The following is a 21,688-nucleotide window of genomic DNA, read 5'->3' as shown; positions in this document are numbered from 1 at the left end:
CTCCTTTCTAAAACAGTTAAAAATTAAACAACACACTCCAAAGTGATCAATAGGTCAATGAAGAAATCACAAGGGAAACTAGAAAATAATCTGAGATGACTAAAAATCAATGTACAACACACTAAAACCTGCAGGATGTAGCTAAAGCAAGACCTAGAGGAAAGTGTACAGCTACAAAAGCCTACATTAAAAAAGAAGATAATTTCAAATAAATAACTTCCATCTTAAGACAGTGGAAAAAGAAGAACAAACTAATTGGAAAGCAGGCAGAAGAAAATAATAAGATTGGAGCAGAAATTAATGAAACACAGAATTGAAAAAAACAATATAATCAATGAAACCAGAATTTCATTCTTTGAAAAGATCAACAAAATTGATAGAACTTTGGCTAGGTTTGATGAAGAAAAAAAATAGAGGATTCAAATTACTAAAATCAGGTACAAAGGAAGAGATATGATCACCAACCTTACAGAAATAAAAAAGATCATAAGGAATACTATGAACAATTGTATGGCAACAAATTAGGTAATCTGGGTAGAATAAAAAAATCTCAAGAGAGCCACAAACCACCAAAATTGTCTCAAGAAGAAAAAGAAAAATGTGAATAGAAATAAAAGATATTGGATTAGTAATTTTAAAATATGCCATAAAAAACTTCAGGCCCAGATGGCTTCCCTGGAGATTTTTATCAAACATTTAAAGAATATAAAATCTTTACAAACTCTTCCAAAATACAGAAAAGAAGGAAATATTCCTCAATATATTCTATACAGCCAGTATTATCCTGATACCAAAACCAGGCAATGATACCAAAAGAGAAAAGTGTAGATTGCTATGTCTTATGAATATTAATGCCAAAAAAAATCAACAACATGGTAGCAAACTAGATCTAGCTATTTATTGAAAAGATGATGTATGGTGACCAAGCAGGATTTATCCCAGAAACGCAAGGTTAGTTCAAGATATGAAGATCACTGTAATACATCATATTAATAAAGTACAAAAACCACATGTTACCTCAACAGACACAGGACAAGCATCTGACAAAATCCAACACCATGTCCTGATTAAAAACTCTCAAACTAGGAACAGAAGGGAACTTCCTCAAATCAATAAAAGGCATCTATGGAAGAAAACATAACAACTAATATAATATTTAATGGCAAAAGACTGAACACTTTCTCCCTAAGATCAGAACAAGACAAGGATGTCTACTCTTACCATTTCTATTCAAAATGGTACTAGATAGCAAGAAAATGAAATAAAAGGAATCCACGTTGGAAAGGAAGAAGTAAAATGTATCTCTCTTTGCATATTACATAATCCTACTCACAGACTAGCTTAAGGAATCCACTAAAAACTATTAAAACTAATAAATGAGCTCAGCAAGGTAACAGCATACAGGGTCAATATACAAAAATAATTGTATTTCTATATACTTGCAATGAACAATCTGAAAAAAGAACAAAGAAAAAAATTCCACTTATAATAACATCCAAAAGACTAGCATATTTAGGAATAAATTTAACAAAACAAGTGCTAGACTTTTACACCAAAACCTGTAAAAACATTACTGAGAGAAATTAAATAATACTGAAGTAAGTAGAAAGAGACCACATTCAAGAGTTAGAAAACAATACTTTTAAGATAGGAATATTCCCAAAGTTGATCTACAGATTCAACATAATTCCAGTAAAAATCCCAGCTGCTTATTTTTGTTGTTGCAGAAGTTAAAAAGCTAATATTAAAATTCATATAGAAACACAAAGGGCCCTCCCTTATACAGCCAAAACAATTTTGATAAAGAACAACAGAGTTGGAAGACTGACACTTACCAAGTTAAAAACTGACTATTTAGCTACAGTAATCAAAACATGGTACTAACATAGGGAAAGACATATAGATCAATGGAACAGAGTTGCTAGTCAACAAATAAACCTATATGTCTATGGAAAATTGATTTTCAACAATGGTGCCATGACCAGGAAAAGAATCTCCTCAACAAGTGATATTGGGACAATGGGATTTCTCAAAAATTGAAGTTGGATCCCTACCTCACACTACACAGAAAAATTATCTCAGAAAGGATCAGTGATCTAAACATAAGCTAAAACTATGTAACTCTTACAAGAAAACACAGCCATAAATCTTCAGGACCTTGGATTTGGCAATAGGTTCTTAGGTATGATACTAAAAGCTTGAGCAAGAAAAGAAAAAATAAATTATACTTCATCTAAACTAAAGGGTTTTGTGCATCAAACAACACTATAAAGAGAGTGAAAAATACAATCTATAGAATGGGAGAAAATCTATACACTAACGATGAACTAACAGAAAGAGAAATCAGGAAAACAATTCCATTCACAATTGCATCAAAAAGAATAAAATACCTAGGAATAAACCTAACCAAGAAAGTGAAAGACCTATACTCTGAAAACTACAAGACACTCATGAGAGAAATGAAAGAAGATACCAATAAATGGAAACACATCCCGGGATCATGGATAGGAAGAATTAAGATTGTCAAAATGGTCATCCTGCCTAAAGCAATCTACAGATTCAATGCAATCCCTATCAAAATACCAACAGCATTCTTCAATGAACTGGAATAAATAGTTCAAAAATTCATATGGAACCACAAAAGACCTTGAATAGCCAAAGCAATCCTGAGAAAGAAGAATAAAGTGGGGGCATTACATTCCTTGACTTCAAGCTCTACTACAAAGCCACAGTAATTAAGACAATTTGGTACTGGCACAAGAACAGACCTATAGTCCAATGGAACAGACTAGAGAGCCCAGATATAAACCCAAGCATATATGGTCAATTAACATACAATAAAGGAGCCATGGATATACAATGGGGAAATGATAGCCTCTTCAACAGTTGGTGTTGGCAAAACTGGACAGCTACATGTAAGAGAAACAAACTGGATCACTGTCTAACCCCATACACAAGAGTAAATTCAAAATGGATCAAAGACCTGAATGTAAGTCATGAAACCATAAAACTCTTAGAAAAAAACATAGGCAAAAATCTCTTGGACATAAACATGAGCAACTTCTTCATGGACATATCTCCCCAGGCAAGGGAAACAAAAGCAAAAATGAACAAGTGGGACTATATCAAACTAAAAAGCTTCTGTACAGCAAAGGACACCATCAGTAAAACAAAAAATCCTACAGTATGGGAGAATATATTCATAAATGATATATCTGATAAGGGGTTGACATCCAAATTATACAAAGAGCTCACACACCTCAACAAACATAAAAGCAAATAAGCCAATTAAAAAATAAGAGGAGGAGTTGAACACTTCTCCAAAGAAGAAATTCAGATGGCCAACAGGCACATGAAAAGATGCTCCACAGCACTAATCATCAGAGAAATGCAAATTAAAACCACAATGAGATATCACCTCACACCAGTTAGTATGGCCACCATCCAAACAACAAACAACAAATGGTGGCAAGGATGTGGAGAAAGGGGAACCCTCTTATACTGCTGGTGGGAATGTAAACTAGTTCAACCATTGTGAAGCCATAAGAAGAAAACAAATCCTACCATTTGCAACAACATGGATGGAGCTAGAGGGTATTATGCTCAGTGAAATAAGCCAGGGGGAAAAAGACAGGTACCAAATGATTTCACTCATCTGTGCAGTATAAGAACAAAGAAAAAACTGAAGGAACAAAAGAACAGCAGACTCACAGAACCCAAGAATGGACTAACAGTTACCAAAGGGAAAGGGACTGGGGAAGGTGGGTGGGAAGGGAGGGGATAAGGGGGAAAAAAGGGGTTATTATGATTAGCACACATAATGTGGAGGGGCGTACAGGGAAGGCAGTACAACACAGAGAAGACAAGTAGTTAATTTATAGCATCTTACTACGCTGATGGACAGTGACTGTAATGGGGTATGTGGTGGGGACTTGATAATAGGGGGAGTCTAATAACCATAGTGTTGCTCACGTAATTGTACATTAATGATACCAAAATTTTAAAAAATGGGAGAAAATATTTGCAAATCATGCGTCTTGTAAGGATCTAATAACCAGAATATACAAAAACATACAACTTAACAAAAAGACTAATAAGCCAGTTAAAAACTGGGAAAAAGACATTTTTTCAAAGATATATAAATGGTCAATAAGATTATGAAAAGATGCTCAACATCATGGTTGACAGAAAAACACAATCAAAACCATAATGAGATACTACTTCACATTCTCCAGGATAGCTGTTATGAAAAAAAGGGAAAATAACAAGTATTGTCAAGGATGTGGAGAAACTGGAGCCCTTATATATTGCTGGTAATAATGTAAAATGGTACAGCTATTGTGGGAAACAGGTTGGTGGTTACTCAGGAAGTTAAACGGAATTACCATAAGACCCAGCAATTCCACTCCTAGGTATAATCCAAAGAAACTGTAAATAGGTACTCAAAAAAATATTTGTACATGGAAGTTCACAGTAGCACTATTCACAATAGCAAAAAAGTAGAAACAACCCAAATGTCAATCAATAGATGAATGGATAAATAAAATGTGATATATACATACAACAGAATATCATCCAGCCACAAAAAGGAATGAAACTGAGATATATAATACATGGATGAACTTCAGAAATATGCAGTTTTTTTAAGTGAAAGCAGTCAAAAAAACTACATACTGTATGATTCCATTTATAAATGTGCAGAAACAGGCAAATCTATAGAGACAGTAAGTAGATTAGTGGTTGCCTAGGGCAGGGAGGCTTGGGAAAAAACAGAAAAATGATTGTCAATGAGTACAGGGTTTCTTTCCGGGGTGATGAAAAAACATTGTGAAATTAATTGTGGTGATGGTTATATGCAACTTTGTCAATATATAAAAACAACTGAATTACACACTTTTATTGGGTAGATTCTGTGGTATGTAAAACACATCTCAATAAAGTTTGAGAAAGTTAATAACTTATATTTATATTACATTCTTATATATATATATATCAGCTCACTCACGGATCACAAAAATACCCAGGAAGCTAAGGCAGGAAAAGGGTGACTAATTCAGATCACCTGGACAATGAGTGTGAACTAAGCCTAGACCTTCTCCTGTCTGAAAATGTCAGTCTCTTTCCATAACCGAGCTACTTTTTATGCTGCCTACACTCATCTTAAAAAAAAAAGAGATAGGAATATTTTTTTAAAAAGGCAGCCCTACAGAGAAGCTGAACAGACAGTTCTCCAAAGAAGAAATTCAGATGGCCAACAGACACATGAAAAGATGCTCCACATCACTAGTTATCAGAGAAATGCAAATTAAAACCACAATGAGCTATCACCTCACACCAGGAAGGATCGCCACCATCCAAAAGACAAACAACAACAAATGCTGGTGAGGATGTGGAGAAATGGGAACCCTCCTACACTGCTGGTGGGAATGTAAATTAGTTCAACTATTGTGGAAAGCAGTATGGAGGTTCCTTGAAAAGCTCAAAATAGAAATACCATTTGACGCAGGAATTCCACTTCTAGGAATTTACCCTAAGAATATAGCAGCCCAGTTTGAAAAAGACAGATGCACCCCTATGTTTATCGCAGCACTATTTACAATAGCCAAGAAATGGAAGCAACCTAAGTGTCCATCAGTAGATGAATGGATAAAGGAGATGTGGTACATATACACAATGGAATATTATTCAGCCATAAGAAGAAAACAAATCCTACCATTTGCAACAACATGGATGGAGCTAGAGGGCATTATGCTCAGTGAAATAAGCCAGGCGGAGAAAGACAAGTACCAAATGATTTCACTCATTTGTGGAGTATAAGAACAAAGAAAAAACTGAAGGAACAAAACAGCAGCAGAATCACAGAGCCCAAGAATGGACTAACAATTACCAAAGGGGAAGGGACTGGGGAGGATGGGTGGTAAGAAGGGATAATGAGGGGGGGGGGAGAAAGGGGGCATTAAGATTAGCATGTATAATGTGGGGGGAGGCATGGGGAGGGCTGTGCAACACAGAGAAGACATGCAATGATTCTACAGCATCTTATTACACTGATGAACAGTGACTGTAATGGGGTTTGTGGGGGAGACTTGGTGAAGGGGGGAGTCTAGTAAACATAATGTTCCTCATGTAATTATAGATTAATGATACCAAAAAAAAAAAAAAGGCAGCCCTAGAAAAGATGAAGAATCTAACTGAAAATGACATTTCACTACTGGTGCTGTTGGCTATAAAATGGGATACTACTGGTGTTTACATAAAAATATTTTAAGATGAAATGAGACTCACATAAAGACCTTTATTAAGTGAGTAATGTGGAGGAACCTTCTAAGTCTCTAGAATGTACTGCCATACAATTAAATGAGCTACAAAAAAAAATCTCAATTTTCTATGAATGGCTCTGAATTTCTGTCTTAATTATCATCCATATTTAACATTCTTCTAGTCACTAAAAAAAGGGTCACTAAACAGGCAGCTGCTTTTTTTCACCTATATAGGGTGAAAAATATAAATACCATGCTTGAGATAAGCCACCCATTACTCTTGAGCTACTTTGTAACTTTATCATAGCCCAATGGTCTTAAGTGAGAACTTCTGTTACATTCTCCACAGTTCAGAAATACAAATTTAAGTCGCCCCTAACCATCTGGCAATTCCGTGAGTTTCTTAAGTCTTGTTTGTTCCAGTACAGGTAACCTTGGAAGCATTCACACTCAAAACAAATGTCTATTACTTGCTGCTGACTGAAAGCCAAACATTCTTGTCTAGGATAACTCACCATACTTAATATGGTCTCCAGAAGGGACAAACAGGCTCCCAAGAAGAAATGGAACTAACTGCTGCCAAAGAAAATGCTTCTATTTCTCTTTCATGACATTAGGTAGGTAGGGAAGGATCCTAGTTCTGAGGACTATTTATTTCCTGAGACAACAGCCAAGTATATTTTTGCTTTGAAATTCTGTTAGGAGATAAGGAAGAACTTTTGCCATTTAAGTATGACAAAAGTAATTCAGAATACTGAAGCAGCTTCTGAATACCAAAAAGTGATGTAACATTTTTAAACAAAATTTGAGTTTTTAAAAAAATACAAAAACCATGCTTGAAGGCTAGTCAGATACCTAACTCATAAATAATGAGAAGAAATTGCAAGTCTTGAATCATGTTAAGATGGGGCTCCAAATGTGAATATTGGAAAACTATTTTATTACTTTATTTTATCATTAAGAAACTACAATCTTACCTTTTTTTCAACACCTCCCTCTTCTCTATGCGGTTGAATAGTTCCTGCTCTCTCTCCTTCTCTGTCATCTGTTCCAGACGAGCCCTGTCTTCCTCATCTCCCATGAGGTCCTCTCCATAGCCATCATGGAACTCTTCATCTTCTGAGGAAGAGTCTGAATCTGAACTTGAGGAGGAGCTGTTGCTATCAGAATCTGACACTTCACCTACAACAAAGGCCCAAACACAAGATCAGACTATGCTATAGAGAACTAAGGCCACAGGTGACCCCACTGTGTGAATCGTCATAACCCATTGGCTCTCCTAGGTGAAGCGGCACAGGACCATCTCAGCTCTCTTGGGAACCGTCCTTGGTCTGTAGGATGATTTGGAAGACTTGGTTAAGCTGGTATCCCCCCACATGTCTTCCTTGCAAAGGCACACTGTATTTCTCCTTTGTAACTAGTAAGTGAAAGGAGATGCTTTGACACTGTAAGCATCTTGAGAAAATCAGTTATTACTATGATGTTTCAAAATGCTGAATTTTCTATCATTTCTTCTACATTTATTAGTTGGCATTAAAAATATTTTAATGAGCCATTAATCTGATCAGTGAATTGCTAATGAAAATGGATCTTGGTAAGACAAAAGGTGATAGAAAAGAAACGTAGTTTACCATTTAGTCCTAGAACAAGTTCAGCTTTCAAACTAGTGTTAGCAAAAATTCTAGAATTGGTTCCAAAATAAGAACTTTTTTTTAAATGAGTTTTTTTTATCGGGTTTGAGGATTCTCCTCCTCAGACCAAGCATAATCAAGAAAAAGGGAAGAGAAGGCACTCAGGGTAAAGTGAGTTGAGACTAATGCAAGGACACTTATGGGGTTTCAGAGGCCTCACTAACCCTTGGGAATTACATGTATTTTTCTTGCTTCCTTCAGATTGTCAAGGGATCCATGACCACTGCAAAAGTTATGAGGCCACTGCTATAGAGGCAGAAGCCATGCTGTAATGCAGACACCTTTCCCCTCCATTTCTGATGCTGTAGCTTCAACCTGACAAGAGCAGAGGTTCACTCCCAGGTATGGGCTGCCTGGCTTACCTTCCTCAGGGGCTGAGCTCTCAGCTGAACTGTCTTTGTCTGAGCTGCCCGAGGAAGCAGTTTTGCTGGCCTGTTTCTTCATGGTTCCTTTCTTCTCTATTTTTCTGGCCTTTCCTTTCTTCTTATTTTTATTGCTGCCAAATGTCCACTACAAGGAAAAAAAAGAAAGGAAAACTGAAACAAGTGGTTTTTTGGGAAAAGCCAGAAGATTCAAGAGTTAAGAATCTCTGATGTTCATCAGAATGGTTAAAAGATTCTATTGGTTTGGACCCAAAACAATGACACTTTACACGAAGACAAGATGGATTTTGGAACCTTGGTTAAAACTTCGTAACTTCTGCTTTGTAATTTCTTAGAGATAGTAGGTGACTGATATAATAAACAAAAGTTAATTAATGTACTTGTTACCACAACAGAAAAAGAAGGTTATCAACTTTATGGCAAGTCAACTGAGTTAACTAAAATGCAGTTAGTACAGAAAACAGCTTCTCATGTTTCCTGTGGCAGAGAGGGCAATAATTGCTAAGGGTTGGTATGTCTGGGCTTCAGTACACAGAGGATGCTTTAGTTCTGGAGTGCATCCCAGGAAGACAAGGAATAAAGATTCTCAGCAAGAGAAAACTACAGAAAGCACAAGGAGAAAGGGTGAGGGCCACTGTTGGTGGCATGGATGACAGCACTAGTGCCCACTCCAAGGATGCAGAAAGCAAAGGAGATCATTAAATACATTCGTGTGTGTAACTTTTTTTCAGAAATCTGCATGTATTATAGGACAGCATGTTCAAATCAGATCATAAACAGGAGATTCCATACATCTAAATATTAAGGAACCTGCAATTTCCATTATCAAAGTAACAGATAATGAATGCAGTTAATCACTCCAAAGCCAAAAGAAGCCTTCACCCAGCACTTTAATTATAAGGCTGAAAGACCATACAATTGTCTCAAAAATTCAGTCTATTTAGTTACACTAACCATACTCCCTTTGATGTTCTGTCAATTTAGGAGAATGATTTTAAGTGAAAAATATTTTACTTGGAAATTTTATGTACTATAAAGAATAATCTTCATCTTTCTAGCATCAGATTGAATTATAAATCTGACATTAATATAAAATTTCTACATCTACTAACAAAAGCACAAAGTCTCTGTTTCTTCTGTAATGTGATAAAAAAAATTAACTTCCTACTTTACAATGTCTAAGATTCTAAGTTTATTTGGGGTTTTTTTTTTTTTTTTTTGAGAGTGGGTATAGGGGTAGTTCTGATGAGGTTTCTGTCTTAGAAATGTTCCATATGATTATTCTTAAGAACCAAAGTTTGCTAGTTTACCTTGAAAAAATGTTGTGAAAGAGTGCTATTTTAATCTTCTGATTTTCAAATTTAATTTACTCTTACTTTGTCTTATTTTATTTTTGTACTCAAGAACTAGGAAGAAGGGACAAGTGAAAATAAAATTGCCACCTGTTCTACAATGATACATTAAGTGAATGAACAGTGACTTCTCTTTATAAGTAAATTTACCTCTCAGCTTTAACATTTCAACACCTAGATCATTATTTAGAAAAGAATCCTAATGCTTCTCTTCTAAAGCCTGGTTTTCAACCATTTCAAATTTTAATCCAAACAAGGCCAAAGGGTTCAGTTTAACTGAGCTAAAATCTATCAACTTCTTACGCTCATAATACTGGTATTACTAGAGGCAATAATGTATAAAATATCTTTTGCATTGGCTTTGCTTACAAAAAATAATACAATTACACACATACCAGATAGTCAATTATTCATAACCAATAGGTTGTAATGGGCATGACCCACCTCTTCCAAAACAGGGTGTCTTTGCCCTTCGTGCTTCAATGGGAATATGAAGAGGCCACGAACGTAAAGGCTGAGAGCTACCAGGATCACATGTGGATTAGAGTGGCTAGTCTATTTTTGGCTACAGATTTGGTCTCATGTGCAATGGAGCCAAATTCTGGGCTCCCTAGGGGAAAAAAAAGTATGAGCAAAAAAGACTTAAATGTAAAGTCACACAGGTGGATCCAATAAGGAGATACTAGGAAGCTATCTGGCTTCTTTATCCTTCCACCCTTTATCTGCTTCAGTTCTGCCACTGCCTGAGCCTAGCAACTGCCACTCATTTGTAGTCTATGATGTTTATCCCCTAGATAAGGAGGAGGAGGAAAAGTAAGAGTAAAAACAGAACAAAATAAAATGTTTCAATTTAAAAAGGTCTTCCTGCCTAACCTGAGTGTGGGAAGGGAACCTCACTTTTCTTCTTTGAACAGTTTTCAAAAGAAATGAGACAACAAAGCTGCCTCACCTTCATGAGGCTGACTCAGTAGATCTGTCATGCCAGTGGCCAACAACCAAGCTCACTTACATGTGACAGGGCTTTAGGGGAATTATAATAACGTAGGTGACCTTACATTAAAAAATGAATATTTTTATGACTTCTTATGAATATACCTATCAGTATTCACACTGAACTGAACACCACTGAGAAGCTGGATTAAGCTGCTTGTATATTTACTTACCAAAGTGTCTTGTTTTTGATAAACCTTTAAAATCTCATTTTAAGAATATATGTTCATTATATGAAGCTTTGAGAAAAATAGCAAAGTATTTTTAAAGTTAAAAAAAACCCAAAACTCGCCTGTATTTCCACCACCCAATGATAAAAACCACTTAAAATCTGGGGGCCAGTCTCATTATTATTCCTATTTCATACAGAGAAAGAGACTCAAATGCATCCTGATAATCTTCCAAAGATTTTTTCCCTAAAGAATAGATTGCATTTTAATTATTTTTTATTTACTCCTATAAACCAGAGGTTCCTGAATGTTTCTTGGTCTCAGAATGTATTTTTAAAATATTTGCCCAGTATCTCTGCTTCCAACATCATAGAATCTAAATATAAAGGAGACAGTCAGGGCTTGTAGCAGGCAAAAAGCAATGGAGAAATATCTTAATTAATCCAGCCCAGAGATCGCTCACCTGTCCCTGCAAAAAGTCTTATTCTGTTGCCTCTGAGATGGAGAGAAAAATGAATTATTTTTTCATTGCCAGAGTGTGATCGTAGATGGGCCTAAAGAGTAAAAGACAAAACTAAAGGGATGCTCTTGAGCTCTCTCCATCCAGCAGAGAGTAGAGGAAATGACCTGACATTTCTTAATTTGTTTGGGGAACCATGACCCAACAAAAGGCAAGCTCTGTTGTGACCTTAAAAGTGCCATAAAATGCACCACACTGGGCACAAGAATAAGAAAATGAGTGCCTGCAGATCTGCATCTGAGTACCAAGGCCATAGCATCCCCCATGGAGAGCTGCTCAGACTGGGAAAGGGAAAGGACCCATTGTCAGTCAGGACCATCCCAAACACTGACATCCTGCTTTCCAAGCATTCTACAGGTGTGCAGGCTCCGACACAACATCAGGGAAGCATGATGCATTAGGGAAGTATATATGCAGTGAAGAAAACCTAAAACCAAGACTGGATAGATATTTCTTTAATAAAAGAGATGGGCAATTTGACTCTCACTGACATAACAGGTACTCTAAATGGGATGCAATTATCAAATGATACAAGGAGGATTAGTACTATACAACCCCTGCAGGCCTGAGTGTTGGGGGTGTAGTGAGCAGGTTCCAACTCTGGAAGCAGGGGACCTTGCTGGCACTCAGCTGGAAGACAGGAAGGACATGGGGTGAGGAGTGGTGGTACTGGACTTGGGTGGCATTGAGATGCTGAGTACTTTGAGCATCCTGGAGGCACAAAAGCAAAGAAACTCCAGGATTTTGGAGAGGTTATTTCTAATGAGCAAGGAAGATTATATTCTAGGTCTCAAGATTCAGAGTAGAAACCACTGTAGCCCAGTTACTCTGAAATGAATCTATAGGTGAAATGAAATATGTTGAGGTAAACAGGGTTCAAGAACAGCTGGGCTAGTGATAAACTACACTGGGATTAGAGGTTAAAAGAACTGGAACACAGCCCAAGCCCTTAACCTGAGACTGTTTCCTTATCTGTAAAGTAGGAATAATAATACTGTTTTAGCCACTTATCAGGATAGCGTGAAACTCAAAAGAGACAGAATAAAAGAAGTTCAGAGCACATCAGAACCGAGAAATTGTACAAAAATACAAGGTACTATTTACAATGGGAAAAGGAAATGAGAAACTCTGTTAGTCTCTGTTTTCTTATCTGAAATAAGAGTCCAGGTGATCTCTGTGAACCCTTGGATTTTTTAAATTCTAGGATTCAATGTGAACTGAATGTTATACTAAGTCAAAGCAATTGTCAAAAGAGTTCTGTAGTCATTATTCTAGATCTTGACAATGGCCAGCAAAGAGGTAAAGAGGTGTATGGAGTGGGCAGGGTTCCTGACTTGGGGGGGTTTTTGTTTGAAAGCAGTACCACAAAAGGTAGCCTACAGTGTGGGAGAACATATTCGTAAACAATTCATTTGATAAGGGGCAACATCCAAAATATATAAAGAGCTCACACAATTCAACACCAAAAAAAAATTAACTTGACTGAAAAATGGGTGGAGGACCCAAAGAGACATTTCTCCAAAGAAGAAATACAGATGGCCAACAGGCACATGAAAAGATGCCCCACATTGCTAATCATCAGGCAAATGTAAATTTAAACCACAGTGAGATATCACCTCACATCAGTTAGAATGGCCACTATCCGAAAGACAAGAAGTAAAAATGCTGGCAAGGATGCAGAGAAAGGGGAACCCTCCTACACTGTTCGTGGAAAGGTAAATTGATGCAACTGCTGTGGAAAGTAGTATGGAGATTCCTCAAACAACTAAAAATAGAAATATCATTTGATCCAGTAATTCCACTTCTAGGAATTTACCCAAAGAAAACAAAATCCCTGACTGAAAAAGATATATGCACCCTTACGTTCACTGCTGCATTATTTACAATAGGCAAGATATGGAAGCAACCTAAGTGCCCATCAATAGATGAATGGATAAAGAACATGTGGTACATATATACAATGGAATATTATTCAGCCATTAAAAAAAGAAATCCTATCATTTGCAACAACATAGATGTATCTAGAAGGTATTATGTTAAGTAAAATAAACCAGGCAGAGAAAGACAAATACCATGATTTCAATTTTTTTTTGTGGAATATAAAAACAAAGCAAAACAAAATGAACAAAACAGCAGCAGACACACAGACACTGAGAAGGGACTGGTGGTTACCATGGGGGAGGGGTTTGGAGATGGAGGGAAGAGTGAAGGGGATAAAAGGGGCACGAAAATTCCCAATTATATTATAAGTTGGTCATGGGGGTGGTAGTACAGCATGGAGAATATAGCCAATAATTCTGTAGCATCTTCCTATGTTGACAAATAGTAACCGCACTGGTGGGAGTAAGGATTTAATAATATGGGTGACTGTTGAATCACTGTGTTGTGTATTTGAAACTAATATAATATTGTATATCAATGATACTTCAATAAAAAAAAGCAGTACCACACAGCTTGATACTTTGGAAGCCATTATTTCACAGTACAACTGACATTCATAATCATGACTAAAGCAGCAAGAAAAACCACTATATATAATATCTACCAAAAATGTTTTCAAATAGAGTTTTATATTTAAGCTTTCAGAAGTTTTGTTTCAGTATCGGGATAGTTAATCAGTGTGGAACATCTTGTTTCAGAGTTATTCTGTGTATTAAAACTTTAATAAACCAACATATACACAGGAAACTATTAGTTTAGCAGTGAAGGTCTTTATTGGAAGCATGTGCTAATTATGTATTATCTGTACTGTAAATGAATAACAAAATGCTCTTGGATATATTTAGGCTGACTTCCTGGAAAAGACATTACTAAATGAATTTATAAGTAAGAGGTAACAGAATGAGAATAGGAGAGCAATTAGATCAAAGTCAGAGAGCCTGAAAATCAGATGGGATAAGAGAAAAGGAAGGAGGAAGTATCAGAAAGAAAGTAGAAAAAAATGGAATGCGGGGAAAACAAGAAGAGAACAGAGTCTGTGAAGAGGCAAGTGGGGGCACACACGCAACCAGGAAGGCTGACAGAAGTTCTGGGGAAGGAAAAACAAGTGTGACAAGTGCTGAACTACAGGGCTGGGCCAAATGCTTTTATTTCTCAAAAATGTTGAAAACAAGACTATACATGAAGCTTTTTAAAATAATAATTCTTGCTGAGGCAGAGAGCATTAGAACATAATTCATCTGTTCCCTTACTTTGTCTAACGTAGTTATATTCAATTTTGAATGACAACAAAAGGGTTTTCTTGGTATCCAACATGATTTTTACTGCTAACAGTGAAAATCTAGGCTTTTCTTCTTTATCTATTGCTTCAGTTATTTCTGTAAGATCACCATGTTTCTAAAAAGAACTCTGAACTACCTGATGTAGGACTCTTCCTCCTAACAAATGGACTTGTTTTGGCCTTTTTAAAAAGTCCCATCTTGTGTGTGAGCAGCTGCCAGCTCTCCTCCTAACCTTGTTATTTTCCCTCCTTGCCCCTCCTGTTTGCACTCTGGTGGTGCTTCTTCTGTCAAATGCTTTCAGAGACAGGAAGTAACAGCACCAAAATGCCACACCATAGCATTATGACCTACCTCTGAGGTGTGTTTTCCATTTTCCCAGGCTTGGTTAATGTAAACCTTACAGAAAGAGTCCTGCTTATTTTTACATGTGCCTCAAGATATTACCGAGAATAATTCATTCACCAAATATAAGACACGTGTATTCTTTTTCATTAAACTTAGGTTTTCTTTCTCCCTGCAAAGATACTATACATGACATATCTACTATTCCCTCTCTAATTGAACCTTATACTTAATGTCCAAGGTATTCACTTTGTTCTGGATAGGAAACTTTCCCAACTCTATTCCCCCCCTCAATCACTTAGCTAAAAAAGTCAGTACATGTTTCTGCTTATAATAAACCACCCATTAACCTTCTAACTCAGTTGTTTTCTGACCAGTTTTATGTCCTACAAAACAGGAGGTATCTTCTTTCTACCTGTATTCATTGCTGACTAATAACAATGAACAGTAAAAGAGGTGGAAAGAAAGAAGGGTTGGGCAGTATATAAAAAAAACTCCAGAGTAGCTTCTGGTATAAGTAGAGGCTCCATCTGAAAATTGCTGCCTTAACAATCAAATTTGTAAAGGCTAGTTTGTAAATAATAAGGATATAAAAGCCATAGCAGAAATTAGAAGACATAGCAAATTATTTCAGTATATAGTTTTTACCTACAGAGATGTATGAATATTATGAGACGGAAAAAAAAGCAAGAGCCTCTGTCTCAAATGTTATATTCTAAGGATCTCCAGAAGTCCCCGTAATCCACTCTAAAACATCTCTATAGCAGCCATAAATCTCGTTTCATGGTAATTAGCACTAAGTTCCTTGTAGTTGGTAGGATTTTTTTAAAAAAGATTTTCTTAATCTTTTTGGACAATTTGCTTAACTGTCCAAAATAATATGTGCTCTAACTTGGAGGCACTCTGTGCTAAACTAGCAGTCTGGGCCAAAGAGCGATACCGCACACCAAAGAACAAATGCCCTTCAGAATGGCCATGATATAGAGGCTGCTATCCCTTGCAGTGGGGAAAGGAGACTGGAGTGGAGCTGCAAGAAGCCAGTGGGCTGGATTATTGAGACCTGGAGGAGCAGGAGGAGCTAACAACCCTGTGGGGGACGTTATTCAGTCTCATTCCCACTCGCAGGACACAGCTTGCCTGTCAGCTTTTTCTCCACTAAGTGCAGAAGCAACTGGGCAGCTTTCTAAGGTGAGGACTTGGTTAAGGAACTGTGAGGGACTAAGGAAACGCTAAGCTGTAAAAGTGTCTATGGTTACTGGAGCAACTCTAGCACAAGTTTTGAGTTCCTCTAATGCTCTGGAGATGACACATCCTCTGCTCTCCTGGTAGGAGCAGCTAAAAAGGATGACGGAATCCCTACAGTAACCGTACACTCAGGACTCTGCTCTAATGACAGGAAAATGGAGGACTGAATACTTCCTAAGACAGTTATTATTTGTAGATTAAGGAACTGCAAAGACCAGAAACATGTTACAAAGTATTCCAGACACAAGTTAGATGCATACTTAATAGAATATTGGGGGCAGGGGGAAATCCACAGCGGATAACTTCTGAAACATGGAACATGAAAAATAAAAGTAGTTGTTATAGGATTAGTGGGAAAGGGAATTATTTCAAGATTTTCCTGTAGAGTCTATTCACTTTTTTTTTAATAGAAAAAAAAAAAAAAGGCAAATTATTTCAACAAGCCCATTGCTTTTCTAACAGATTGGGTTATTTTATTAATTGGAGAGGAATTCTAGTTTCTCCATTAGAAATAAACAAAAGAATAAAACTCACTACCTCTTGCTGTGGAAAGCAATTTTAGGGCTACTAAGTTATTTAAGATTAAGAGAACATCACTATAGTCAATCAGAATGCTATCATTCCTAATGTGCATTATGTAGGACAGTGGTAAATACTGTTCTAGCTGTTGATTAAATTTCACTACAATAAAAAACATTTTTTACTTTAGGGAAACTTTAAAACAAAATAAGTACAGCTAAAAATATTTTCCTATACTGCAGGTAAGTGATTAAACAGAAAGGTGATATCCAGTCTCTCAAGGAAATTACTAAGGGAAAAAAGTATTTTAAATCAAATAAGGAACATACAGGAGTGCTTCAAAGACCCTCATCTCTCTCTTCCTTAAGGCTTTGGATCTTTTAGGGCCTTGTTTGGCGGTGGGCAGTTTGGGAAACAATGAAAAGCTGGATTTTCCTCCTTCAGAGTTAAGGCCACCAGTCTGAGGAATGCTGATTCAATTTACCCAAAAGAAATCCTTTTGTCTTGCTAAAGTAGTTCCCACTAAAATATGGCATTCTTGATAGAATTTCTACCAAGAAAGTGAAATTAAAAAGATGTCCAAAAAAAAAAAAAACAGAGAGATGATTACTAACAAATTGTGCTCCTTCTGGAAATAAGAAACTAAAGAATGGCGACGAATGACCTGCAGAGGCACCCACTAGGTAACAAGCAGTACAAGGACCGTAACACCTTGAGAACTTTCCCTACGAAGTTCTTGTAGATCTCAGATGGTAAGGTCTCAGTTTAAGAAAAGAGGCTGTCAGGAATCACCAGCTCAGAATCTTCAAATACCCATCAGAACCAGGGACTCGGCCCCTCCACACCCACCTCATCATCACTGTTGGACGTCTCAGAGTCTGAGGAGGCTGCAGGCTGACTCACAGGTGGCTCCTTCTCCTCAGAGTCGCTGCGTTTCCGCTTTGCCAGGAATAAGAGCTCCTAATAGGGCAGAAGCAGCCACACTGAGTTTCATTTAATAGAGAAGAAATATCCAAAATTAATAAAATACCCACCCTTCCCAGATCTCTTCTACTTCTTTGTGCTTTCAACTGAAGGACACCATCATGGGAACTATTGTCATATAATATGAACAAACCAACTGCCAGTATTCTATAAGTGCTGAAGAAATGTTTTCTAATCTGTCCCTTCCCTCTGATGGGAAATGTTTATCCGAAATGGAACAGTGACTAGATAACTGAACTGGAAGCTACCCCCAAACTGTTACCATTTCCTCTATAAGCTATAGAAGCACTAATTCTCAGGAGTGAAAATGGTAAGAACCATGTTTACAAAGGTAATTTGCTCACTGTTTTTACTGGTATAGCTCACTGCTACTCTGAGAATCTTATTGTAATTAAGGGTAAAACTAGCATTTGTGGTGATGTTTTGAATAAGCTGACAAACTACAAGCTTCTGAGGTCATCTTTTATTTTGAATGCTTAACCCAGGAAAAAAGAAATATATGTCTGGTTTCAATTCAGGGTCTGACAACAAGCAGTAAGTGTCTGGCCACTAAATCAGTATCCTAATTTGACAGCTAAAATATTTCCATCACCACCCTGCCACATCCTGCTGATTTAATAGATTAGAGAAGAAGGAATGTGCCATTAAGTCATGGTTACAACCAGAATTTGCTCTCACATGGTTCCCCTCTCCTGTTAACTTCTCCCCAACTCAGTCCAGTCACTCAAAAATGCAACAAAAGGATACTTGCTCTGGTTCTTGCTCTCTACTAATATCAATACTAGCCAAAATATTATTGTACTTAGTAGATGTCAGATATTTTCCTAAGCATCTAACATTCAATCTTCCTGATAACCTTACAGTAAAGTATCATTATTATCCCCATTTAAAGATAAAGAAACTAAGAAGCAGAAGGATTAATAACTCACTCAAGGTAACACAGTACATGATAGAGCCAGGATTCAAACCAGGGCAAACAGAATCCTAGTTCCAAATTCATGGTTTACTAGTCTAAAAACATTTTCCTTTCTGCTAAGAAAGAGACAAATACAACTAATAAATACTAGCTTGGCACTTGATGACAATGGCGCTATACAATTATAGGTCAAGTGCCAAGCTAGATTTTAAAATAATAGATTGCTACAAAGTATCTGTTTTCTTTTTCCAGTCTCTATTTTAGGAGTATACCCTCCTTGGCCAGAATGAGAAAACGACCTTCTCAGATTAACAGCTGCTGTGCTGTCTTCTTCAGAGGCAGTCATGAAGTGTTACTCTTCCCATTTCATTAGAGAGACCTAGCATACTAACTTCCTGAAAAGGCTGAAGATCATTAAAAATATTACTTTTTTATACCAAAATGGTAATACCTATTGACCAAATGCAGATTACAGTAATATTTGTGTTTATGGTCTTTTAAAACCTAATGTACTGTCACTATTTGCAGATGACATATTATCCACCAAAAAAAGCTACTAGAATAACTGAATTCAGCAAAGTTGCAGGATACAAAATTAACACACAGAAATCTGTTGAATTCCTATATATTAACAACAAATTAGCAGAAAGAGAAATCAGGAAAAGAACTCCATTTACAACTGCATCGAAAAGAATAAAATACCTAGGAATAAACCTAACCAAGGAGGTGAAAGACCTATACCCTGAAAACTACAAGACACTCAAGAGAGAAATTAAAGAAGACACCAATAAATGGAATCCTAACCCATGCCCATGGGATAGGAAGAATTAATATTGTAAAATGGCCATCCTGCCCAAAACAATTTATGGATTCAATGCAATCCCTACCAAAATACAAAAGCATTCTTCAATGAAGAGAATAAACAGTTCTAAAATTCATATGGAACCACAAAAGACCCCGAATAGCCAAAGCAGTCCTGAGAAAGAACAAAGCTGAGGGGATTACGCTCCCTGACTTCAAGCTCTCCTATGAAGCTACAGTAATCAAAACAATTTGGTACTGGCACAAAACAGACCAGTAAATCAATGGAACAGAATAGAGGCCCAAATATAAACCCACACATATATGGTCAATTAATATATGATAAAGGAGCCATGAATATACAATGAGGAAAAGACAGCCTCTTCAACAGCTGGTGTTGGCAAAACTGGACAGCTACATGCAACAGAATGAAACTGGATCCTTGTCTAACTCCATACACAAAGTAAACTCAAAATGGATCAAAGACCTGAATGTAAGTCATGAAACCATAAAACTCTTAGAAGAAAACATAGGCAAAAATCTCTTGAATATAAGCATGAGCAATTTTTTCCCAGACATATCTCCTTGGGCAAGGGAAACAAAAAATGAACAAGTGGACTACATCAAACTAAAAAGCTTCTGTACAGCAAAGGACACCATCAGTAGAACAAAAAGGCATCCTACAGTATGGGAGAATATATTCATAAACAACTCACCTGATAAGGGGTTAACATCCAAAATATACAAAGAACTCATACAACTCAACACCAAAAAAGCAAATACCCCAATAAATAAATGAGCAGAGGACCTGAAAGACACTTCTCCAAAGAAAAAATACAAATGGTCAATAGGCACATGAAAAGATGCTCCACATCGCTAACCATCAGGCAAATGCAAATTAAAATCACAATGAGGTATTGCCTCACACCTGTTTGGACTGGCCACTATCCAAAAGACAAGAAACAACAAATGCTGGTGAGGATGCAGAGAAATAGCAACGCTCCTACCCTGTTGGTGGGAATGCAAATTGGTTCAATGCTGTGGGAAGCAGTATGGAGGTTCCTCAGAAAAACTAAAAATAGAAATACCACTTGACTCTAGGAGGTAATTTCATTCCTAGGAATTTACCCGAAGAAAACAAAATCCCTGATTCAAAAAGATATATGCATCCCTATGTTTATTACCACATTATTTGCAATAGCCAAGTTATGGAAGCAACCTAAGTGTCCATCAATAGATGAATGGATAAAGATGTGGTACATATACAAAATGGAATATTACTCAGCCATAAAAAGAAAAGAAATCCTGCTATTTGCAACATGGATGGATCTAGAGGGTATTATGCTCAGTGAAATAAGCCAGGCAGAGAAAGACAAATACCATATGATTTCATTTATTGTAGAATATAAAAATTAAGCAAAACAAAATGAATAGAACAGCAGTAAGCTCATAGACACTGAGAAGTGACTAGTGGTTGCCAAGAGGAAGGGGTTGGGGTAGGTGCAGTGGGGGGAAAGGGGATAAAAGGGCACAATAATTCACAATCACAATATAAGTTCATCACAGGGACTGCTGAACCAGTGCGATACACATTTGAAACCAACATAAGATTGTATATTAACAATACTTTAATAAAAAATAAATTCAAAGTATATAAAATTAACTGAACATCAAAAAAGAAGTTAACTTTCTCAAACTAAAAAAGAACTTAAGGTGCAACTTTCATATACAACATTTTATCCTTTCTTATGCACAGGTCTACGAATTTGACAAAAACATACATTTAACCTCTCCCACAGTCAAGATACAGGACAGTTCTATCATCCCAAATGCTGCTGTAATTTGCATTTAGTCAATAAGAGTTACTACTGTGGAATGAAAAAGTAAAGTGTTCTTATGCTCATCAGCGCTTTCATATTCCTCCCCCAATCCCTTGGCAATCACAGACCTCTTTTCTGTCCCTATAGCTCTGCCTTTCATAGAATATCATATAAATGAAATCACACAGTATGTAGCCTTTTGAGTCTGGCTTCTTTAATAGCATAACAGGCATTTGAGATTTATCTATGTTGTGCACATAGCAGTAGTTTGTCCCTTTTATTGTTAAATAGTATTCCACTGTATGGATGTACCACCTTTATTCATTTGTCAGTTGAAAAACATTTGTGTTGTTTCCATATGGGGGCAATTATATGTTCATGTACAGGTTTTTTTTTGTAAACATAAATTTTTATTTCACTTGGGTAAATACCTAGGAGTGTTTGCTAGGTTATATGGTAATTTGTGTATGACCT

General features: G+C 36.7%; 1 protein-coding gene across 1 annotated transcript in view; it reads right to left on the bottom strand.

Moving 5' to 3' along the window:
- RTF1 (RTF1 homolog, Paf1/RNA polymerase II complex component) overlaps positions 1-21,688 on the bottom strand; it is a 51,379-nt gene that overhangs the window by 21,050 nt on the left and 8,641 nt on the right. The window contains exons 2-4 of the mRNA XM_037018883.2: positions 17,543-17,653; positions 8,314-8,461; positions 7,238-7,442 (exon numbers count right to left, since the gene is read on the bottom strand). Coding sequence (XP_036874778.1) covers positions 7,238-7,442; positions 8,314-8,461; positions 17,543-17,653 — 464 coding nt within the window. The remainder of the gene's footprint in view (positions 1-7,237; positions 7,443-8,313; positions 8,462-17,542; positions 17,654-21,688) is intronic.

Source organism: Manis javanica, chromosome 8, assembly GCF_040802235.1.
Source record: "Manis javanica isolate MJ-LG chromosome 8, MJ_LKY, whole genome shotgun sequence".
Taxonomy (NCBI): domain Eukaryota; kingdom Metazoa; phylum Chordata; class Mammalia; order Pholidota; family Manidae; genus Manis; species Manis javanica.
Note: the sequence above shows the minus strand (reverse complement) of the source record. Positions and strands in the feature narration are given on the sequence as shown.